This window comes from Xiphias gladius, chromosome 18 (genome assembly GCF_016859285.1).
Source record: "Xiphias gladius isolate SHS-SW01 ecotype Sanya breed wild chromosome 18, ASM1685928v1, whole genome shotgun sequence".
In the NCBI taxonomy this organism is placed as follows: domain Eukaryota; kingdom Metazoa; phylum Chordata; class Actinopteri; order Istiophoriformes; family Xiphiidae; genus Xiphias; species Xiphias gladius.
In genome coordinates this window covers 30125324-30147926 of record NC_053417.1, presented here as the reverse complement: position 1 = coordinate 30147926, position 22603 = coordinate 30125324, and the positions used below count along the sequence as shown (strand labels likewise).

General features: G+C 51.2%; 1 protein-coding gene across 5 annotated transcripts; it reads right to left on the bottom strand.

Annotated features, from left to right (window-relative positions):
- Positions 1 to 837: 837 nt before the first annotated feature.
- On the bottom strand, positions 838 to 22590 carry hcfc1b (host cell factor C1b). 5 transcript variants are annotated; one of them, XM_040153244.1, is made up of 30 exons: positions 21476 to 22589; positions 20535 to 20683; positions 19101 to 19261; positions 18757 to 18959; positions 18522 to 18606; positions 18296 to 18402; positions 17820 to 17999; positions 16960 to 17292; positions 16723 to 16871; positions 15975 to 16163; positions 14071 to 14298; positions 13879 to 13983; positions 13481 to 13685; positions 13286 to 13401; positions 12966 to 13101; positions 12579 to 12745; positions 12310 to 12469; positions 9358 to 12065; positions 8011 to 8163; positions 7869 to 7935; positions 6311 to 6453; positions 6017 to 6202; positions 5728 to 5920; positions 4690 to 4842; positions 4261 to 4463; positions 4048 to 4167; positions 3326 to 3511; positions 1833 to 2133; positions 1640 to 1694; positions 838 to 1393 (listed from the first exon to the last, which is right to left on the bottom strand). In XM_040153244.1, the coding sequence occupies exons 1-30, from the start codon at positions 21654 to 21656 to the stop codon at positions 1351 to 1353; spliced, it is 7365 nt and encodes a 2454-aa protein (XP_040009178.1). In that variant the 5' UTR covers positions 21657 to 22589; the 3' UTR covers positions 838 to 1350. The 5 variants fall into 5 exon arrangements, with proteins under 5 accessions (XP_040009178.1, XP_040009177.1, XP_040009179.1 ...); XM_040153243.1 differs by having other exon boundaries at positions 13879 to 14298; XM_040153245.1 differs by lacking the exon at positions 15975 to 16163 and having other exon boundaries at positions 21476 to 22588.
- Between the last annotated feature and the right edge of the window lie 13 nt (positions 22591 to 22603).

The window sequence follows — 22603 nt, the reverse complement described above, 5'->3', positions numbered from 1 at the left end:
TAAAGGGTTGAACTGGAAAATAAAAAAAATCCTGCTGCTGGTACCGATCCAGAATATATAGATTACACACACACACACACACAAAACTGATATTTCTCTACTCAGAAACTGTCAGTATAGGTCAGTGTCCTGAATTACATGTTAAGTAACTAAGTACATTTACTCAAGTACTGTAGTTTAGTACCAGTTTGAAATACTTGTACTTTACCTGAGTATTTCCATCGTCTGATACTTGATACTTCTGCTGCGGTTACTGGTTCCTTTGCTAATTAAGCTTTTAAATTAAATTAAAACCTAAAACACATGTTGAAGCCTGGGTCATAATAAATCAGTGCGTAGTTTCAGTCTCTGACTAGTTTCAGTTTCACCAAAGAGACTTTTCTCCTCTGAACGTCTCACATGGTTCATTTAAAGAACTGAGGGTCAAAGAGGGAAAACAGCAAAGATTAGAAACAAAATCCTAGAAAATACCGGAAAAATAAATAAATAAAAATCAGTGGACCAGAGCTGTGTTCCTTCTTCCTTCCTCTCCCGTGAATCATCTGACGACCCCTCAGGTTTACCTGTGACCCTCTGGAGGGGCCAGACCCCCAGGTTGGGAACCAGCGGAACTACGTGAAGTACTTTTAGTGAAGTAGGATGTTGAACCCAGGACGTCTACTGGTAGTTAGTATTTCTACACTGGTGTACTGGTACTTCTGCTCAAGTACAGGACCCAGGTGTTCTGGTTTTGGGCTGCACCCTCTCCTGGGAATTGAACCTGAGTCTGGACTCTGTCTCTGTCAGGAAGTGGACTCCACACAGCCGGTAAAAAAAAAAAAAAAAAATGCTCTAAAAATCTTTATTGTTCCAGAAAATATTCACAAACAGCTGGAAATCCATCCACTGACCAATGGGAGCCCTCCGTCACGGCGGCTGAGGAACGCTACAACAACAGCAGAAGAACGAACTTCTCTTACAGATGTTTATAAAAAAGAAAAACTACACAAAAGAAAATTTACAACAGAGCTGGTTTAAACTCTGCCCCTGGACAGAGGCCCCACCCCGACGCTGGCGTGACCTTTGACCTTTAACCGGGCAGAGCTACGACTCAAATAAACTCAACTGAAGGTGAAATGCTGTTGACTCCACTCCTTGCTGTCTCCATGACAACCAAAAAAACCAAAAACTGTGGAAGAAGAGTCCTGGTTGGTTGATAGTGTACAAATATCCCACAAGTCTTATTTTCTTTGTTTCCTGTGGGACGGGGAAATTGTCAGAGCCCCGCCTCCTCGTCACGGTAACCGGCTGCTGGGTGGGCCTCGAGACAGCGGTAACCAATCACAGTCCACAGCAGGCGGTCGGCTCCTCCTATTGGTCAGTTCTGAACTTCTTTGGTCCAACGAGAGGTTTACTGAAATAACAAAGAGTGTTAACGAGCTTTAAAGGGACATTTCACTGATTCTATACACAGTCGGAGGGAATCGCTGTCAGACAAAAAAGTTCAGATCTGTTAAAATCAGATCAGAACAGAAAACACGACTAAACGTTACAGGTCACTGATCTGCCTTCATTTGCTCCATAGCATCGACAGACACGTATGTACAGACAGGGACATGTCATTTCCTCTTTGTGTCAGTAAATATAAATCACTTCTTACAAGTCAGGAGAAGCTCCTGGTCTCTTCACTGCTGGTTTGGCATCTTTACTGGTTTCTACAGGAGAAAAAACAAAAACATCAACCTCTACGTCCTCTTTGTCTTTAAGTGCTAATTTTCTCTCCGCTACTCTAGGTTCTCAGCCAGCGGACCGGCGTGGCCGGCGGTTGGTCTTGTGGTCGTCGTCATTCTCACCTTGTAACCACCGGACCTGCGTGGCCGGCCCATAGCCCTTCTGGTTGCGAGCGGCGATGCGGAAGATGATGGCGGGCTTGGTGGTGTAGTCGATGTGGGCGTTGGCGAGGCTGGAGGCCTGGACCAGGCAGGACGGGTTGGGACCACAGTACACCCTCATGAAGGCCAGCTGGGTTGGACCAGAACCGGAACTGGAGGAGGTGGCCTGGCTGGACTGGATGGCCAGGTACACCGAGTACTCCGTGATCTTCCCCGATGTGACGGCAGGAGGCTCCCAGGTCAGCTGGGCCCCGTCCAGGTTCTGCAAACCCAGAATTAAAGATTAAAAACTTTGAGACCGATCCACAGAGACACCGGCAGCTGTTGCCTTAGAGCTTTTTTACGTCTGCCCAAAAGGCTCCAATGGAACTGCACATTTCTGAACTTCATTTCCCATAAAACCTCTCTTCAGGCTACAGCTGTCAGGGCATAACTCAGGTTTCAAAAAGCCGTGTGAGGGGATGGTACCGAGGACCAGTCCTGAAGTGGAACCTGAATACTGATGAGCAGTGCAGGTGTTGGTGCTGAACCCCATTCGCTCGTCCAGTCGTTCAGCTATTTTCGCTTTGCCCCCTGTTGAAGGATGATTCCAGACTTTCCTCAGAAGACAGTGTAACAGCAGTGAAAGTGGGCCTCACACATGTAGGCTTGTGCGGATGAATATGCAGGGTGATCAGGTCAGCTGCGACCTGCCCTGGAAGTAGATCCCGATAAGTTAGCACCAAGTCTGTTCCAGGCAGCTACTGTCTCTGTTTCCTTTGGGTCGGACTCGCTTCCCCGAATCGCTTCGACGTTACCGTGACCCATAGAGCCACAGCAGCCATTTTACGGGAAATAGACCAGGTCGAAATGAAGCGGAATGACCCTTTAAATGATCGGGCACTGATGGTGACGCCTTGTTTAGCTTTGCCTGAGAACGCTGCAGGTGTGTCTGTGTTTGAAGCCACTAACTACATGTGTCCACACGCTGAGTTGCTGCTCTCAACACTTGGGCCTCCCAAGTAAATGAATACTTAGCTGAATGAACAAAGAAAGGACACATGGAGCACTGGTGCATGTGGTTATAAATTTCAGTTCCACAAAAACTATGGAGGCTTATGGGTGATCGGTTCCAGTGTCAGAACCTGGACCATGAGACCCCACTTTCCTGTTCCGTCTCCTGCTGATGTGAGCAGGTATTTGGTGCCGCTGAGCCTCGTGTCTTTAAACGGTGTCCATCTTCGCACAATTGCAGGTTTTAGATGTTTGTGTCTGGGAGTGAACTGTTTCCATCTGAAGTGTTCAGGTGTCCTGCTGCGCGCACACACACACGCACGCACGCACGCACGCACGCACGCACACACACACACACACACACACAGAAGCAGAATAGAGCCGACGGCCAAAGAAAGGAAAGTCAACAGGAGGCTCCCCCTGCTGGTCTCAGAGCTCCATCACATCAGGAAGTGTCTCACCTTGCTGATCTTGATGGCGCAGGGCGCGCCCGGGAAACCTGGCAGACACGTTTTAAACGCCGACACCTCTGAGAACGCTCCACGGCCACAGATATTGATCCCTGCAACACGAAACTTATAGGCCGTCCCTGGCTGCAGCTCCACCTTCCTCATCTGACTGTAGTCAGGCATCACACCCGAGTCGTCCTGCAGGTATACACGCCAACATTAACACCATCAATAACCGGATCAATAACACTGTCGATAACCTGATCAACAACCATCATGTCTGAGTCATGCCGGCAATATCTAATCAATAAGCTGATCGAAGATTTCTGGAGCCATCATTTAACAAGGTAAAAGCCTGCAGAAACAATGATGGGGAATGTGAGGTGAATTTTTTAGGTCACAGGTGCTTTTATTTTGCTTTTAAACTGATCACCTGTGATATACAGTTTATTGATTAGCGGTTTGGTCCCCAAAGTATTAAAACACGCTAAAAAATGCACATCGTCCTTTCCCAACATCCCAGGTGTTGGGCTCAGACCGTTTTGTCCAATATTAAGTTTAAGTTCCAGCAGAAAATCTGGAACCACAGAACAATCGGCATTTTCATGATAAATCATTTACCAAAGTAGCTGCCTTTGACTTTTCTTTGTGGTTTGAAATCCAACCAGACCAACCACAGGACACCTGAGGACCACTTTAATTTATCCACGTCGGTATAAAAGTGAAGCTCTTACGTCGGCCATGTTGTTGTCACAGGGGACGTAGAAGTGAGAGACCACCATGTTCGTAACCTTGACGACGCCAACGTTGCACCACTGACTGTCCCTCACCGAAGACTTCACCTGGACGCCCCGCTTCAGTACACACAGAGACAAACACACGCAGAGTTAGCATGTAGTGAGCATGTTGTCAGCCTCCTCCTGGCAACCTCCGGCGCCGTGTCTCACCCCGGTAGTCGCTGCGAGGCCATTGGTTGCCTCGGTGACCGTGGCAGAAGCATGGATCCTAGTCGGACACGCCGTCAGAGGAGGGGCAGGGCTGAACGTGCTGGCCAATCGGGCGACGGCGCTCGTTACTGCTGATGATGTCAGCTCGTGCCCATTACTCTCTGCTGTTGGGTCATTGAGGCTGTCTGCTGGAGCAAGGCCCTCTGGGAAACAGAGTAGGGTTCAGAAAACTTTATTGAACAGGGCGGGAGGACGTTACATGGCAGCGCCGCAGCTGGTACTTAAAGCTGGCGTGAGTCCTGGTCCCGGTCTGAACACAGTCAGACGGACAGTCTGACAGGACCCCTCCCACCTGTTTTTAAAGTCATCATCGGGCCTCTTGCTGTTACACTGGTCTCATTTCATTTCATCACATCACATGCTTTCTACCTGTGGGCATGTTGCTGTGCTGTGGTTCTGGTTCTGCTGGTTTTGGTCCTGGTTGGTTGTGGACATCCTGCAGCTGCTGCTGGACCAGAGCTGCCAGTTCCTGCTGGGTCAGAACAATGGGGATGGACTGATCCACTGACCCCTCTGCTTCACCTGCAGACACACAGAGACAAACATGTAAAAAGACACAGTGATAATAGACTCTCTGCACCTGTAAGATGTTTGATCCTGCTTCTAATAGTTCTCAGACCAGATCAGGGATTTGAGTGTTCCCATTCCCACAAGCTTTGAGGACTCTGAGGGATACCATCCCTACGCCGAAGCTTGGTGGCGGCAGGATCGTGCTGCTGCTGCGGGGGGGTCTTCTCAGCAGCAGGGACAAGGACACTGGTCAGAACTGAGGGAAGGATGAATGCAGCCAATACAGAGAGGTCCTCGAAGAAAACCTGCTCCAGAGTGCACGAGACCTGAGACTGGGGCGATGGTTCGCCTTTCAGAACAACAATGACGTGAAGCAGGAGCTGGAAGCCGGACTGGCTTCAGGACAAGTCTCTGACTGTCCTTGAGTGGCCCAGTAAAAGTCCAGACGTAAACCACATAGAACATCTGTAGAGAGACCCGAAGATGGCAGTTCACAGACGCTTCCCGTCCAATCTGACCGAGCCTGAGAGGATCTGCCAGGACGAAGGGGATAATCCGCCCAGATCCAGGTGTGCTAAGCGTGAAGAGACTCACCCAAGAAGACTGGAAGCCGTAGCTGCTGCCGAAGGGGCTTCTACAAAGAGCTGAATGAAGGGTCTGAATACTAAATGAGTAAACGGAAGATTTCAGTTTTGATTTTTAATAAGTTAAAAATCTAAAAAAAAAAAAAAATGTTTCGACTTTGTGATTGTGAATTATTGAGTGAAGACTGAAACATGGTGATTTATCCATTTACAATTAAATCTACAACAAAGTGAAGGTGAAGACTTTCAGAAGCTGCTGTATCAGTGTGTGTGTGTGTGTGTGTATGTGTACATATCAGTGTGTGTGTATTACCCATGTGTCCTGCATGCAGTACCGCCTGTATTGTCGCCTGCTGAGCTGCATCCTCTGTTACCGTGGTAACAGCCAGCTGGTCAGGGGTCAGTCCTGTTGTCATCATTAGGGTCGTTGTCCCAGAGACCACCTCACCTCCGTCCCTTTCTGATAACATCAGCTCCTGAGGAAGACCCCCGTCCGAGCTCGCCATCTGGCGGGGACGGGGGGTGGGTTAGAGAGGTACGAGCTGGCGTGGGTCACCTGTGTTACATGTTTACCCGTGCGTCTCGGTTGCCCGTGTGTGTACCTGTGCTGTTGCCTCGGCGCCCTCCAGATGAACCTGCAACACCGATGCTGCTGATGACATCACAGCCTCTGATTGGCTGTCTGTCTGCATAGGCTCCTCCACCTCCTCTGCAGCTGCTGTCACCATGGCGACAGCCTCTGCCTCCGAGGACTCTGCCCTGTCCTCTCCGACCAATGAGGAGATCTCCTGCAGTCGCACACACAAACGTCATCGGCATCATCCCGTGTGTGTGTGTGTGTGTGTGTGTGTGTGTGTGTGTGTGTATGTATGCGTGTTTCAGTGTGCGTCGCTTACAGGTATCGATGGTCCAGGTGTGGGCGTTGCCTGTGTAACGGTGGTAACGGCTCTGCTCTGATTGGCTGTGGTGGAGGAGGCAGGGTCAGAGGAGGAGGCAGGGTCTGTGGAGTCTACCTTTAGACCGTCTTCACCCTGCTGAGCTGGAGACACAAAGGACGGGAAGTGAGGTCATTTCCTGCCGAGTGTACCTGTTGCACCTGTATCTGAAGTCTGCCTACGCAGCTGATCCTCAGAGTGGACACCAACTGATCATCTGTGATTGGTTAGTTAGTTTCCTGCAGCTGTTTCTGGACCTTACACAATTAACGTAGTCTTTGGTCACATTTCATACACTCTTTCATAACCTTCACGATCTTTCCAGGACATTTTTCCCTCTCCGAGGCTGATGGAAACATACTGTAGCTGTGATGAGAACTACGATGACGTCTGTGGTCCGGTTGCTGTGATTCGGGCTGTGACACATTAGTTTATAGCGGGTGTCACACTAACTACTGTACATGCAGGTCGTGTCTGTGCAATGTGAACCTAGTGCTAGTTCTGGGCTGGTGCTAGCGCCGGTTCAGCGTTGTTCAACTCGCAAACCTTCTAAGAAGCGGTTTGCTTTTCCACGGGCTGGAGAGCCACAATAGTGCCACATCATTATGTCAGTGTATATGTCTGTATACGTCTCCTCTTTCCCAGCAACGCTGGCGCCAACCTGGCTGCTCTGGCCGGGACTAGCGGGACCAGCTTCCCTGCCATGAGCAGCAGAGCTGCTAGCATCCTCACCACTGGCGCCAGATTGTGTGTATTTTAAAAAACGCTGATGTTTTGGCTTTGGTTTTAGAGGGATTTCTGACACGGTGGAAAGCTTTTATTGCACTTAAGGTAACGAGAGGTCATCATGTCTCTCCTCTACTCATGTGTGTGGGGAGGGGCTGAGACACACGCACGGTGAAACAGGAAGCAGACAGCAGTTCTAGACCAGCCAGCAAAGTGTTGGTACCACTGTCAAATCAGTTTCCCCGCCGAGAGCTGGTTCTTTGGCTGTCGAAACGCAAAGAACTGGTTCGGGATTAGGCACCGGCTCCGAACCAGGGCTCAAACGGCTGGAGAAGGGGTAAAATTGAGCCACAGACTGAACCAGAGCAGCAGCCGTGGTCCGAGCAGCAACCACATCCGCAGCTTCAGGCAGCGCAGCAGCTGATCAGAGCCGGTGTCTGTTTCCTGTGGCAGCTCGGCCGTTTCAGAGGAGGAAGGAGAAATAAATGCATCACCCTCTCTTCTTTCTGTGGTATCTGCAGTGTTTAAACTGGCAGTGTGTTAGAACTGGACTGGACCAGTACACTAACTGGTCCGGAGGATCAGAGAGAACACAAAAGTATTTCAGGAGAAGAATTCTCACCGTAACCAGTCAGAGGCTCTGTATATTTCCAGGACGTTTTCTTCCATTTACCATTTTAGAGTTTATTCATTTTCCAGGACTTTTCCCAGACTAGCTGAAATAAAGAATGCCAGGTTTCCCAGAACCTGGTCTGAGTAAAGCAGGTATAGTCCAGGTGTGTGAGCAAGTTACCTGTAGCTGTGGTAGCTGTGTTTGTAGTGCCGGTCTCATGTGTCTCACATGGTGGATTTGAACACACCTGAAACCAGAAGTATACATTAGATCTGGTTCACCTATAACCAGTGCTCCCCTGTTGATTCACCTGTTGTCTCACCTGCCTGAGTCCTCCAGCTCCTGCTGTGGTAGCGGTGTTGGTGGTTCCTGTCTCGTGAGTCTCACATGGTGGATTTGAGCAGGTGTTTCCTCCGTTCAGACTGACAGCAAGTGGAGGAGCAGACTGCTGAGCTGAGGGCTGGTTAGGACTCACCTGAGGAGGAGAGAGGAGCACGTGGAGGTCAGGATCCAGGTGTCTGTCTGTTCTTCCTCATGTGTAGTGTGTTACTTTAAAGGTCGATTTCTACAGTTTATTTCATTATCTATAAGGATCTGATTTATGAGAGTTTTACTTTCTACCTTGACTCCAGGACTCAGCCGTGACCCGACATTTCCTTAAATCTCAGACTGGTTGTGCCAAACTCATTTAGGATCAGGCTGAATTTTGGCTGTTTGTTCAGTTTGAGGTCATAAGACCTCATTACTCACCTGAGTCCTAAATGACCGGCCTGCCGCTGACCAGATGGATCTCTGCTGCCTGCAGTTTGAGCCATTCCATTAGAAACTGTAGTGAGCTGGTTTTAGTAGTTCTGTAGTGGTGGTAGTATTGGAGCACCTCAGGGTGTGAGTGATTAGTCGACCAAACGATTAAATGCTGCCGCCATCACTAGTCGGCAAAACTAATTAATATTTTATTGACGTACAACGCCAGTCAACTGTTGCATCTAAGATTTTACTTAGCCGCCAAAGACTGGCTGGGGCTGCAGGCCACGCTAGTGCCAGGATGTTGTAAAGCAGCAAAGTGGACAGTGGGAAAGAAGACATCTTGTAAAACCAGCGCGGTTGAGCAGTGTTTTGATCTAGAAAATGAAAACAAGGTTGTATGTAGGCTGTATTTAACCACTCGACCGTAGCACTTAGTAGCCACATTCCTAAGCTGTAAGGAAAGAAGGCTGCTGGTGCTAGCACTGCTTACGTCAGCCACACTAGGCAAACCGGTACAATCTGCAGTGTTTACCGTTAGTGTACCGGCGGCCCAGCGTTACTGCTCCATTTGTACCCAACCTGGGACCAGTTTTCTTTATCTTTCAACGACAGAGGCTGACGTGAGTGTAGGGACTTCATCTGTTCGCTGGTGTTCTCTGCTGTGACTCGTTGAGCAGTGTCACACGGTGCGACGGATCAGTTCGTTATCATCGGAGCAGAAGGCTCCAGGAGCAGCTCCCTCCTCATCTAATGGTTTTAAAGTTGCTGCTTTCTTCAGGTAACTAATGTCAGTACCTTCTGCGACTGAACTTACTTCTCAAATATTATTATTATTATTATAAAACAGATCAGTCAGTTCACCAGCAGCGCAGGTCTGACTATTATTTTTGTTATCATTTTTATTATGAATATATCAGCTCACCTGCATCTCTCGACTCATGCTGGCAGAGGCGACGGTGGCGGTGTTGGTGGTACTGGTGTCGTGAGTCTGACCGGGTGAGTTGGAGCGCACACTGGTTTCACCGCCGATGGTTGCCGTGGCGACGGTGGCGGTGTTCGTCGTCCCCGTCTCGTGGGTCTCACAGGGCGGGTTGGAGCACACTCTGTTGTCACTGCCGATGTTTGCCATGGCGACGGTGGCGGTGTTGGTGGTGCCGGTGTCCTGAGTCTGACCGGGCGGGTTGGAGCACACTCTGTTGTCACGGCCGATGGTTGCCGTGGCGACGGTGGCGCTGTTCGTCGTCCCCATTTCGTGAGTCTGACCAGGCGGGTTGGAGCACACTCTGTTGTCACTGCCGATGTTTGCCGTGGCGACGGTGGCGGTGTTGGTGGTGCCGGTGTCTTGAGTCTGACCAGGTGGGTTGGAGCACACTCTGTTGTCACCACCGATGGTTGCCGTGGCTACGGTGGCGGTGTTGGTGGTGCCGGTGTCGTGAGTCTGACCCGGCGGGTTGGAACACACACTGTTGTCACCGCCGATGGTTGCCCTGGCGACGGTGGCGCTGTTCGTCGTCCCCGTTTCGTGAGTCTGACCAGGCGGGTTGGAGCACACTCTGTTGTCACTGCCGATGTTTGCCATGGCGACGGTGGCGGTGTTGGTGGTGCCGGTGTCCTGAGTCTGACCGGGCGGGTTGGAGCACACTCTGTTGTCACGGCCGATGGTTGCCCTGGCGACGGTGGCGCTGTTCGTCGTCCCCGTTTCGTGAGTCTGACCAGGCGGGTTGGAGCACACTCTGTTGTCACTGCCGATGTTTGCCATGGCGACGGTGGCGGTGTTGGTGGTGCCGGTGTCCTGAGTCTGACCGGGCGGGTTGGAGCACACTCTGTTGTCACGGCCGATGGTTGCCGTGGCGACGGTGGCGCTGTTCGTCGTCCCCATTTCGTGAGTCTGACCAGGCGGGTTGGAGCACACTCTGTTGTCACTGCCGATGTTTGCCGTGGCGACGGTGGCAGTGTTGGTGGTGCCGGTGTCTTGAGTCTGACCAGGTGGGTTGGAGCACACTCTGTTGTCACCGCCGATGGTTGCCGTGGCGACGGTGGCGGTGTTCGTCGTCCCCGTCTCGTGGGTCTCACAGGGGGGGTTGGAGCACACACTGTTGTCACCACCGATGGTTGCCGTGGCTACGGTGGCGGTGTTGGTGGTGCCGGTGTCGTGAGTCTGACCCGGCGGGTTGGAACACACTCTGTTGTCACAGTCGATGGTTGACGTGGCGACGGTGGCGGTGTTGGTGGTGCCGGTGTCCTGAGTCTGACCGGGCGGGTTGGAGCACACTCTGTTGTCACGGCCGATGGTTGCCGTGGCGACGGTGGCGCTGTTCGTCGTCCCCATTTCGTGAGTCTGACCAGGCGGGTTGGAGCACACTCTGTTGTCACTGCCGATGTTTGCCGTGGCGACGGTGGCAGTGTTGGTGGTGCCGGTGTCTTGAGTCTGACCAGGTGGGTTGGAGCACACTCTGTTGTCACCGCCGATGGTTGCCGTGGCGACGGTGGCGGTGTTCGTCGTTCCCGTCTCGTGGGTCTCACAGGGGGGGTTGGAGCACACACTGTTGTCACCGCCGATGTTTGCCCTGGCGACGGTGGCACTGTTCGTCGCCCCCGTTTCGTGAGTCGGACCAGGTGGGTTGGAGCGCACACTGTTGTCACCGCCGATGGTTGCTGTGGCGACGGTGGCGGTGTTCGTCGTCCCCGTCTCGTGGGTCTCACAGGGCGGGTTGGAGCACACTCTGTTGTCACGCCCGATGGTTGCCGTGGCGACGGTGGCGGTGTTGGTGGTGCCGGTGTCCTGAGTCTGACCGGGTGGGTTGGAGCACACTCTGTTGTTACCGCCGATGGTTGCCGTGGCGACGGTGGCGGTGTTCATCGTCCCCGTCTCGTTGGTCTCACAGGGGGGGTTGGAGCACACTCTGTTGTCACCGCCGATGGTTGCTGTGGCGACGGTGGCAGTGTTGGTGGTGCCGGTGTCGTGGGTCTCACAGGGGGGATTGGAGCACACACTGTTGTCACCGCCGATGGTTGCCGTGGCGACAGTGGCGGTGTTCGTCGTCCCCGTCTCGTGGGTCTCACAGGGGGGGTTGGAGCACACTCTGTTGTCACCGCCGATGGTTGCCGTGGCGACGGTGGCGGTGTTCGTCGTCCCCGTCTCGTGGGTCTCACAGGGGGGGTTGGAGCACACTCTGTTGTCACCGCCGATGGTTGCCGTGGCGACGGTGGCGGTGTTCGTCGTCCCCGTCTCGTGGGTCTCACAGGGGGGGTTGGAGCACACTCTGTTGTCACCGCCGATGGTTGCCGTGGCGACGGTGGCGGTGTTCGTCGTCCCCGTCTCGTGGGTCTCACAGGGGGGGTTGGAGCACACTCTGTTGTCACCGCCGATGGTTGCCGTGGCGACTGTGGCGGTGTTCGTCGTCCCCGTCTCGTGGGTCTCACAGGGGGGGTTGGAGCACACTCTGTTGTCACCGCCGATGGTTGCCGTGGCGACGGTGGCGGTGTTCGTCGTCCCCGTCTCGTGGGTCTCACAGGGGGGGTTGGAGCACACTCTGTTGTCACCGCCGATGGTTGCCGTGGCGACGGTGGCGGTGTTCGTCGTCCCCGTCTCGTGAGTCTCACAGGGGGGGTTGGAACAGACCAACGTCACTGCAGCATCACCACAGTGACATCATCAATACACCTGATTATTCCTCCAAACAAACTCTCTCTCTGCAGATGTTCATACTTCATCTACAGCAGGTTACTGCAAAGTGACGGTAGTACTGCAGTATTAGTGGTAGCATTTGTATCCTGAGTATCCTGCTGTATCCCGTGCAGTAATGGGAACTAATACTAGTATCTGCAGTGGTAGTCTTAGTAATAGCGGTAGTCGTAGCACTGGTTCCTGTACCTGTAGCAGATGAATTATCTCCAGCCTCTCCTTCTACAGTAGTAGTAGTACTTGTAGTACTTCCAGGCTCCTCTGCAGTAGGAGAAGCCATGATGGAGACAGGCAGATCCTGGACCAGCGGCTGAGCTTCAGCACCACTCGGAGTTGTGATCAGAGTCACCTGCAGAGGGGAGAACACACTATTGCTACTGTACTACTACAGTAATGCAGTATTACTACTGCCTGTCACTGCTGGCAGATAACCCGCAGACTGACAGGTCGTATTTTACCTGTTTGGGTCCTGCTGCAGCAGCGGTTGGCGTGGTAACCTGGCTGGCCAGTGTAGCAATGGTTGCCAGGGTGGAGTTGGGCGTTGCAAGAGAGGCTTTGGCGGCAGTGACGGCTCCACCTGCAAAGGTGGTAACACTTCCTGTTACTGTCCCCAGACTGGACACCCCTGCCAAGACAAAAACACAGACACACACAGACCTGAGACACAAACACACCTGTGAGACCGATGCCGTGTTTCTAAAGGTTTGAACACAGTGACAAGACTTTAAAAAACGCAGCACGGTTCCTTTAAGGTGCATTAGCGCAGGACCTCATTCAGTGTGTTCGATTGGACGCAGACTGTCTTACCTGAAATAAAGAGCACCAAACACCTGACCAGTGTTTACCTGTGGTTGCCTTGACGACCAGTGTGGTGACGGTGGGTTTGGAACCGGCAGCTCCCGGTGACACCAGTCTGACTCCGCCCATCGGGACGGTCCTGAGGATGGTACCAGGTGTACCTGGAGTTCCTTTCAACACCACCTAACACACAAACACACACACACTTTTGTGAAGCTATCTTTGTTAGGACACCGCATTGACTTCCATTCACTGTGGACAGTCTAACCCAAACCCTAAACTTAACCAGGCCCCCCAGACAGGTCAGACAGGTAACACACACATGCACACGGGGTGTGTGTGTGTGTTACCTGTGCGTGTGTGTTACCTGTGTGACCCCCTGCTGACTGCCCGCAGTGATTTTGGGGACAGTGGTGATGATTTTTCCCACAGTTCCTGGAGACACCACCTTGGTGGTCAGGATGGTGATTGGATTGTTACCACCTGCGGGGGGAGGAGCTTCACTCAGTCAAAAAAGGTACAAAAATAAAAATCTGCTCAAGTATTCAGGTGTGTGTTTTACCTGCACCTGCGCCCCCCTGCAGCGCAGACACTGGGATGGTCTTGATGATGGTGGTTCCAGGCTTGGATGTTGTCGGGGCGACGCCCAGGATGGTGGGTTTGGTCGGTGTGGACCCGGCCTGCGTGGTGCTGAGGATGGTGGCCTGTTTACCGTCTGCTGATGTCACCAGCTTCAGGATGGTTCCTGCTGGGAGCGCGCCCTTCGTCTGAAACACAGAGACAGGGAAGGCTTAATATCTCTGCCGGGTGTCAACACGAACCGCTCTTCAGTAAAAACCAGTAGACCTCTGGGTAGAAGTCAGTAGAAACCTCGAAGAATGGTGGAATAGCTCCCAGTGAATACTGAATGGTATTTCTGCCTGACACGCCCATCCCTAAGTAGAAGTCAGTAAGCTGTACCTGGATGATCTGGGTGATGGGGCTGCTCCCAGCCTGACCAGTAACCGCTCCACTCTGAACTGGTTTGTTCTGGACCACTGACACCACCTTCCCCAGGTTACTGATCTGAAACAGAGGCAGGACTGATGTCGTCAGGTCTGTAAAGACGAACACACAGGTGTGGAGTCGCACCCAGCAGGTGACATCACTCACCAGTGCCCCGCCTCCTCCCACACTGAGTGGACTGTTAACGAGAGTGATGGTCTTTGTGACTCCGCCCACCACCGTGGTGACCACCTGAGCCTGTTGGGAGACCGTCACCGTGCCCGACTTATGGACCGTGATGATTGGTCGGTTGGGGGTCCCGGGAGCGGAGACTACCGAGGCCCCGCCCGCCTGAGCAGCGGCCGTCTTTAACATCCGAGTGGCCGGGTTGCTCACCTGAGACAGAAAAAAAAACCGGTGAGTCCTCCTCATGCTGCTTGTGAGGCAGGAGACAGAACCTCTGATGGCCTCAAACATCCCGGGCAGTTTCTGTCATTTCCCTGCTGAGCTGCAGGTATCGTCCGTATCTGACGTTCAGTCGTGAATGTTCTGACCGGCTTCATGAGTCAATCTTCATTTCGGTTCTATTTTTAAACTGACAGCTTGGAGATCCGCATTAAGAAAACAAACAAACCACGGCTTTCCCCTCGTGACTTCCTGTAGGATTTAAATGGTGTCCTGCAGTATTTTGGATCATATCTGGCTGTCAGTGTGGGTCCGTTGTTCCAAGAATATCTGGGCAGGATTTAGACAAAGTGTTTAGCCGCATCATCACCAAAAACCGAAGAATTTAGCCAACAGCAACTTTACAGGTTCACTCCACCGAAAAAATGTCATTGAAACATGAGCAGCTTTCATACTAATAGCAGCACTGTTCACATCCAGTCCAGTCTGCACTTTCCACATCTGCATGGCCGATTTATCTTCAACACAGGAACCTTTGACGTAGCTTGTAAAACCCGATATACAGTGGGGTCCAAAAGTCTGAGACCACTTCTGGATTTGTATATTCAGTTTTCCTCCCATCGACCTTCACCAACTAACTTCAACGAGGAAAGAACATAGCACAATACAGGTTCCACATAAAGATGTGTAACAATAATGAGACTAATAATAAAACAATTTTAATAATAGGGTGAATAATTATACTAATAAAACTAAATATAATTGTAGCAGCAGTGGGTGTTGAGCAGGATCATGGGGGCAGTAAGTGGTTTAAAGTCACAGGTCCAGACTCTGCAGCTCCAGATTGAGAAAATACCCTCAGGAAGCGAAAGGGAGCGACAGGAGAGAGACGAGGGAGCAGAAAACTACGGGAGCGAGAAGAAGCCAAGGTAGCAACGAGCATTAGAATTCCTCGTCCATCTTCCTTTTTGATAAAGCTTATGGTCAGGTCTGGCTCAGGCTTGTCTTCAACCACCCCCTGGTTATGCTGCTGTAGGCCCAGACTGCAGGGGGACTTCCCATGATGCACCGAGCTCCTCTCTCCTCCTGCCGCTTTCTGCAGGTATTTCTGCCCCTGCTGCTGCAGAGTGTGGATCTGTGACTGCAAACCACCTACTGCCCCCATGATCCTGCTCAACACCCACTGCTACAAATATTACGATTATTCTTATCATCATTAATTATTGTCATTATCGTTATTATTATTCATCTCTATGTGGAACCTGAATTGCGCTATGAGAGAACTTCTGTTATGCCTTGCCGCTACATCAATAAAACTGACTTTGGCTGCGAGGATCCATGTGGACAGGTCTTTAAGGTGATTGTGATTGTTGTGCGGCAGCAGTATAGTCTTGCATACTCCTCATTTTTCTGTCTGTCTGTCTGTCTCTTTTACTCTCATACATCTCAAAATCCATTCATGCTGCATTGAAACCATTTATATAATCAAAACGTGCATGGCTTTGCCCAATTTCCCGCATTTTCATTAAATCTGATTATTTAATAAGATATTCCTGAAAAACATGATTTAAAAGCACCTTCAGTTTGAATCCCCTGCAGTTTTATGCTACTTAGACGATTATGACAAACTGCGTTATTCTCGGCGGACAGCTGTAGACTGTATGTACCATGGCAACAGGAGCTGCCACTTTGACTGGCAGACTGCTGGATCCTGGACTGACGGCCACCGTCTTTACAATCGTAGCTCCTGCAGGGACGTTCAGCACCGTCGCCGAGGACGGCGGGATCTTCTGCGTCGCAGCAGCCGCCGCCGCTAACGCCGCCATACCGCTCATCTGAGTACTGCTGCCTATTGGCTGAGAGCAGGCACACAGGAGGACGGAGGTTGAGAGTTAAAGGTCATTCCTGATGTCGAAAATTTGGACAAAAACATTCCAGCACAAAGTTTTCCTGGAGATGGTTCTGATATTATCATGAGAGATATATACAACCACCTGTTATCATGAGACTGAAATCTGACACCCGGGAAACACAATTACAGCTGAACCATCTCTATGGCAACTCTGCAAACTCCATCCACTGATGAAGGCCCGGAGATGTGGCTGAAAACTCTTGAACATTCCCAGAAAGTTCATCTTGAGACTATATGAGGAAACTACTGTTAGAATCCAGACTTTTCAACCACATCTCATGTTCTTTAGCAACGGATGGAGTCGCTCAGTTGTCATGGACATGGCTCAGGTTTCATCGCATGATGGTCACGTGATCGTACAGTATATTGAGGTAGGCAGGGGGTTGCCACGGAGTAAACTGATTCATCTTCATGACAACACCACAAATTGTTTGTGGTTAAAAGCCGCATCAAAAGTAAGCAGTCCTTGAGTTAAACGATCAGAAACAGAGAGATTTACGTACCATCCCCTGTCCGGCCTGAGCAGGTACCACCATACGAACACCAGCTGGATGTGTTGTCACGGCAACCGGGGATTTGGGCACGGCCTGTCTCACTGTGATGAGGGAGGCTCCGCCCGCTGCACCTGCAGCGGCTGCCACCTTCATGACAGCTTCAGAAACACAGTAGAAAGGTGAAAAATAGTCAGATCTTCCTGTTCTATCAACTGTAGATGTACCTGTGCAGGTGTATGAACCCACCTGGTGCTTTAGCAGCAGCAGCCAATGGGCTTCCAGGTACAGAGGCAGTTGGGGATGGGACCAGCGTGATGCCGGACAGCGGAACGGGCTGGTTGGCAGGTGCCACGGCGATGGGGGTAGGGCTCTTGGAGGCGCCGGCTCCAGGTGTGGCAGTGGGGATGGGGTTGGGGGAGGGGCTGTAGGCAGGTGAGGTGGTTGCAGGTGTAGCAGGAATGTCGTACTTCTGCAGCTGCAGCAGGTAAGTGTCTGCGGTCTGCGATGGCCCCCAGCTCACCTCCAGAGACGACGTGTTAGCCCGGACCAGCTGCACCCGAGAGGGAGCACAGGGACGCTCTGAGGACAGACAGGTGAGACGGATGAGACAGACAGGGTGAAACAGGTAGCATTACACAGCACTTGTGAAAACAGAGGTTACAAAGAGACAGAAGGAGGTAACACCTGTAGCAGTCAGAGGACCTCACCTGTAATCGTCAGTAATATATGTAGCATAAATTCTACCCCGTAAGTGTTGTTGCATCCCATCTTAGAGCCTCAACCTCAACTCTAGTGACTTGTTCAGGGAGTTTCTAACACAACAAGCAAATCGACCAGGAGACTACGGCCCCAGACCGTCCAGAAAGAAACATGACATTATATTAACCATGTTGTCATATTGCTTATTAATAATGCAATACAAGTTGGATTTAGCGCCGTGATGGCATCGGCACAGGCTCCTGATGGAGGCTACTCTTTAACTTGTCAGGACCTGTCATTACGACAACTGTCGGTTCAGCCGGTTCGCATTAAAAACCAAACCAGTTTAAGGTCCTACACTGGACCGGACTAGCAAAACTGGAAATCGCTCCAACTCTACTCCTCACCTGTTTCAAGGTACCAGAGGTCCTTGCAGCACACCTGGTTGTTCCAGGCCTTCCTGTATCCGTCCCTGCCGCTCCAGATGTAGAGTCTGGAGTTGATGCCCACACTGCAGTGACCTGCTCGAGCCCTGGGGATGGTCTCCTCTAGACTGTCCATTAGGACCATCTCCCAACACATCGTGTCTGAGCAGAGAGACAGGGAAACAGACAGGTAAACTATGTTTCCTGCTGCGATTTCATGGTCCTGATGCTGCTTCTCTGTGAACAGTCTGTGTGAATGTACATTTCTCATGTTGTGTTGACACAGTCATATTGTCGGGACTCACCTCAGGACCCCACACTGTAAATCATGAAGGTGTAGGACTTGGATAAGGTCAGGGTCGGGGTCAGGCACCAGCCTCAAATAAGTTACAGTTAATGTTAGTGATAGTGAATGTACGCGTGTCTGTGCGTGTGTTGGTGTACACGTGTGTACGTACCCAGGTTGAGGCAGGCCAGCGTGTTGGTACACTTCCACTCCTTCTCATGCGTCGCCACTTTAACGTCATCCATCACCAGAGGAACCCAACCTCCAAACACATACATCCTGACAGAGAGAGGGAGACAGGTGGAGAGACAGGTGAGGCTCCGGTATAGATGTCAGATTAACAGCCGCATCAGTGCGTAGTTCGTATTTGTAGTGTTAGTATTTACTGTTTAACTTACTTATTGTTGATGGTGGTGGCAGAGTGCAGGCTGCGGGGGAGGGGGGCGGTTCCACTGAGGGCTGGTTTCCTCCAGGTCAGAGAGTCTGTGACATCATCGGAACAGGAACCAATCAGAAGTCAGTACCGGTTAGTTTAGGTTTGGACTTTTCTCATTACGTCACTGATTACACCACAGGACCGCTCCTCACAGTCCGACAGCTGTTGCTGTCTCACCTGTGCTGAGCGTGTCTCACCTATGTCAAGGACCCACAGGTCTCCCAGTCTGCAGCCGCTCATCCCTCCATATATGATCAGTTTGTTGGCTCCGCGGCCGCTCGTCACCACGGCCGTGTGACTCTCTCTGGGCGGCGGCGGCTGACCCAACGTCAGCGGGATCTCCCAGCCGACGACGCTGGAGCCCGGACGCAGCTCAAGACAGTACAGGTCGTTCAGGTACCTGAGAGGGGTCAAAGGTCAGCCATGTCCAAAGCTGGACCAAGACGTTTCCGTTCTCGAATGTTTTGAGGCTTCACACGGTGTCAAAGTCTAGTCAGTCAGATTACTTCAGATATCTGAGTACACCTGTGATGTTTCCCACCTGGGGATGTTGTTCTTGGGGTCTTCGCTGTCATTGGCCAGTCCTCCAAACAAGTAGCAGCGGCTGCCAATCAGAGAGAAGCTGTGTCCAAGGCGGGGGCAGGGGGGGGGGCCGTTCTTTGGAGCTTTGGCCTTCAGACGTTTCCACTCCCAACGACTCGCCTTAAAGAAAAGGGTTTAAGCAACACATTTCTGGGCCTGACGTCAAAGTTCTTCAGGAAAGAACAAATAGACACAGCCAGGTCTAAAAGGCAGCAGGGCCTAACGTGGATCACACTGCTTTTTAAAAAGTCGAAGGAAAAACCAAGAAACGCCATCAAACCTCAGAGACCTGCTGCTGGCATGACGTAGACAGTTGTCTGGATCTGCAGAGCTCCGAAAGGGACTGAAAAAATCTGGAACTGGGTTCTGAATCTGATGGGGAACCAGTGTGAAATTCACCCCATAAAACCCTCCGAGCCAGGTGAAGAGGGGGCTGCGGTAGACAACTGGTAAGATGAAATAACGGCTCGAATGAGCCTCTCCGTGTCAGCTTGAGACATGACGGGCCTTAACTTAACAAAGTTAACAACTGAAATGATCAATTCTAAATTCAATTCTTGCTTCGTGCAGTGCTCCCGTAACTGAGGTTTGTTTTTAAACTGGACTGGCAGTGGCACTGTACAAAGGACTGAAGTGGATCCAGTTTTACACCACCCGTCCTGGGGACTTTCTGGAACTAAACTACAGTGCAGGAGGGTAATGTTAACTAACGCAGAGTGAGACTGTGAGCACGACCAGGCGGAGAACAATTCAGACCAGAGAAGACAGAAAACGTCCGTGCGAGTTCACGGCGTCAGAGCTAAATTAAGATCTGAGGACTGCTGACGACATGTCAGCTAATGCATCCCGCAGAGCGCTTCCAGAATTGTCATCAACGCTGTCGAATCATAATCAGTTCATCATTACAATCAACTCACTGTTAGTTTAATTAATAATTACAGACCCTAGCTGTTGTGTTGGAGGCAGTTTGACTAATCAGAGCTCCTGCTGCTGGCTGCTCTGAGGGATTTACACTTTCATTTACACTATTCATTTTTATGTGTCACATCATTAAATTGAAAAATGTGTAAAAATTAAAATGATCACAAAATGCGGTAAACAACAGCTGTGAGATGGAATAGAAAATATGAAATAACAAAAGCTTTCAATTATCAGTTTGACATTTAAAGACAGAACTAGGAAAAAGAAAATGATTAGCTGGAAAATGTAATGACTAGATGAAAATGTATCCGTTGTTGGAAACCAAACACTGCAGGCTCCACAGCCGGCTCTCTACCTGCTGCTCAGGACCAGTAAAGTGTGTAACCTAGGATCTCGAATTAGTCGGGATCTGACACCACGTTGCCCATGATGGGTGTCCCCGGGCCCCGCCCCCTGCAGTCGCATCACTCACCTGTAGCTCGTACAGGTCGTTGCTGTATTTGCCGTACTCCACCATCCCACCGAACACCAGCAGCCTGGTCCCGTCACACACGAAGCCGTAGGCGGCACAGCCTGGGGGGACGTCACCGCGGACCGCAGGGATAAACCACTGGTTGGTGGCTGGGGGGGGGCATGTTACAGGTATACTTCATTAAACTTCAGACTGAAACACAGACAGCTCCGGTGAATCTTTAGTCTGCAGGCTGATGTGGTCAGTTTGTTCCAGCTGTTTCGACTTCACTGTCACAACAATCGATATCAATCAATAATCAGTATTTCAGACCTTTCGCTGTTCAGCTCATGTTCAGGTTGGTGCCGCAGATTGTCAACATTAATTAGGCTTCATTCATGTTAATGGTGATTCATGCAGTAGTTGCCACTAACTCGTGACTTTTTCCGTGTTATTCCTAAATTACTCTCACTTTAAAAATTCGTATTTTTCCGCTAAGTTATTTTTTTATATTATTTTCCTATTATTTAAGTTATTTCTGTTCATCTTTCACGGTATTTCCACCGGTCTCCGTGTTTTCTGCTGCAGCAGCAGGGGGCGTGTCTGTGATGTCACCAGTGTTTTCAGTAAAAACGCGCCATTTCTCTCCGTGTTGCTGCCAGAGCCGCTATTAGCTTCCTGCTAATCCTGTTAGCATGCGGAGCAGCGGCAGACCTAGCCTAGCCTAGCCTAGCCTAGCATAGCAGGCTAAACAACAGTCTGCATCAGTTTCAGCCACATCCGCAGAATAAAATAATACACGCAATTCTAGCATTAAAGCAACGTTAGCCTCCAGACAGCATTAAAAGAAGCGAACCGTAGCAGGGTTAGCAGTAGCGTCGGTTCATGTAGTTGCTGTATTTCCTCACAGACCCACATTTCACAGAACTGTACTGAGACTCAGCCCGCGGCTACCCCGGTACCTGTGTTGTAGACGTGCAGCTCGTCCACAATCCCCTCGTTCCCTCCGCCAAAAACCACCATCAGTTCCTTGATGGCCACGGCTCGATGTCCATGCCGGGGCCGCGGCACCGGCCCGGTCCAGCCGACGACGCGCTTCCAGCGGGGCTGCAGTACCGCAGGGATCGCGGGTTCGGATGCCATGACGCCACTGTCAGATTCCGTTCCTCCCCGTCCCCAGTGAGGGAGAATAATCCAAGTTCAGTCGAGAGTTGTGTCAAAAGTTTAAATCCTCTCCCGTTCGCTAACAGCGCGGGATTAGCATTAGCCCGCTAACTAGCTCCGTGGCTAATTAGCCTTGGCTAACTCTGCGGGCAGTGGTCAGCGTCTGTCCAAGTGTTGGTAATGTTTATCAGACACTGGAGAACCGGCCTACGGCACAGACCCAGACTGAAGAACCGGCCTAGAGCACAGACCAAGCCGGTGGCACAGAGAGGAACATCGGTGCTGTTCGCTAGCCCGCAGACTGCAGCGGCCAGTCCGCCATTTTATCCGGTGAACGCTGTGCGGAGTCAGTGGAAAGCCGCCGGTAGCTGCTCAGGCGGACACAGACCAACACAAACACAGATCCAGCGGCGGCTAGTGCACTGCACGGCTGCCACATGCATCGATATGGCGGAGTACTGTGGAGACTGCGAGCCGGTGTTATATATGCAAAGCAGAGGGGTTCTGCTCTGGGACGGAAGCCGCCATCTTGCTGCTAACAGCAACCAAAGAAAACACAGAGCGGCTGGCGGCTACCGGCTAACGGACCAGTCAACACAGCGGACTGTGTCACCCCGGTTATGCCGAATAAACTGAAAACACCGTCGCGTTGACTATAGGTCCATCTGCTGGGTCACACTTGGCCTCTGCAGTGGTCACCTAATTGTGTTAACAGCTTTTTTTAACACCACGTGGAATGCGATTTAACAACTTTATCACGGTCACACCGGTCAAAGAATGTAGCAGGACGGCGGTCTTTTCCTTGTCTATGTGCCTGGGCCCGTCGTCTCTTAATAGCTGGATTGATTTTTATACTGTTTAAGTTCTGAAGACACGCAGTGTTAGTCCGGATACAGACCTGGATATATTGACATTGTTTATTAAAG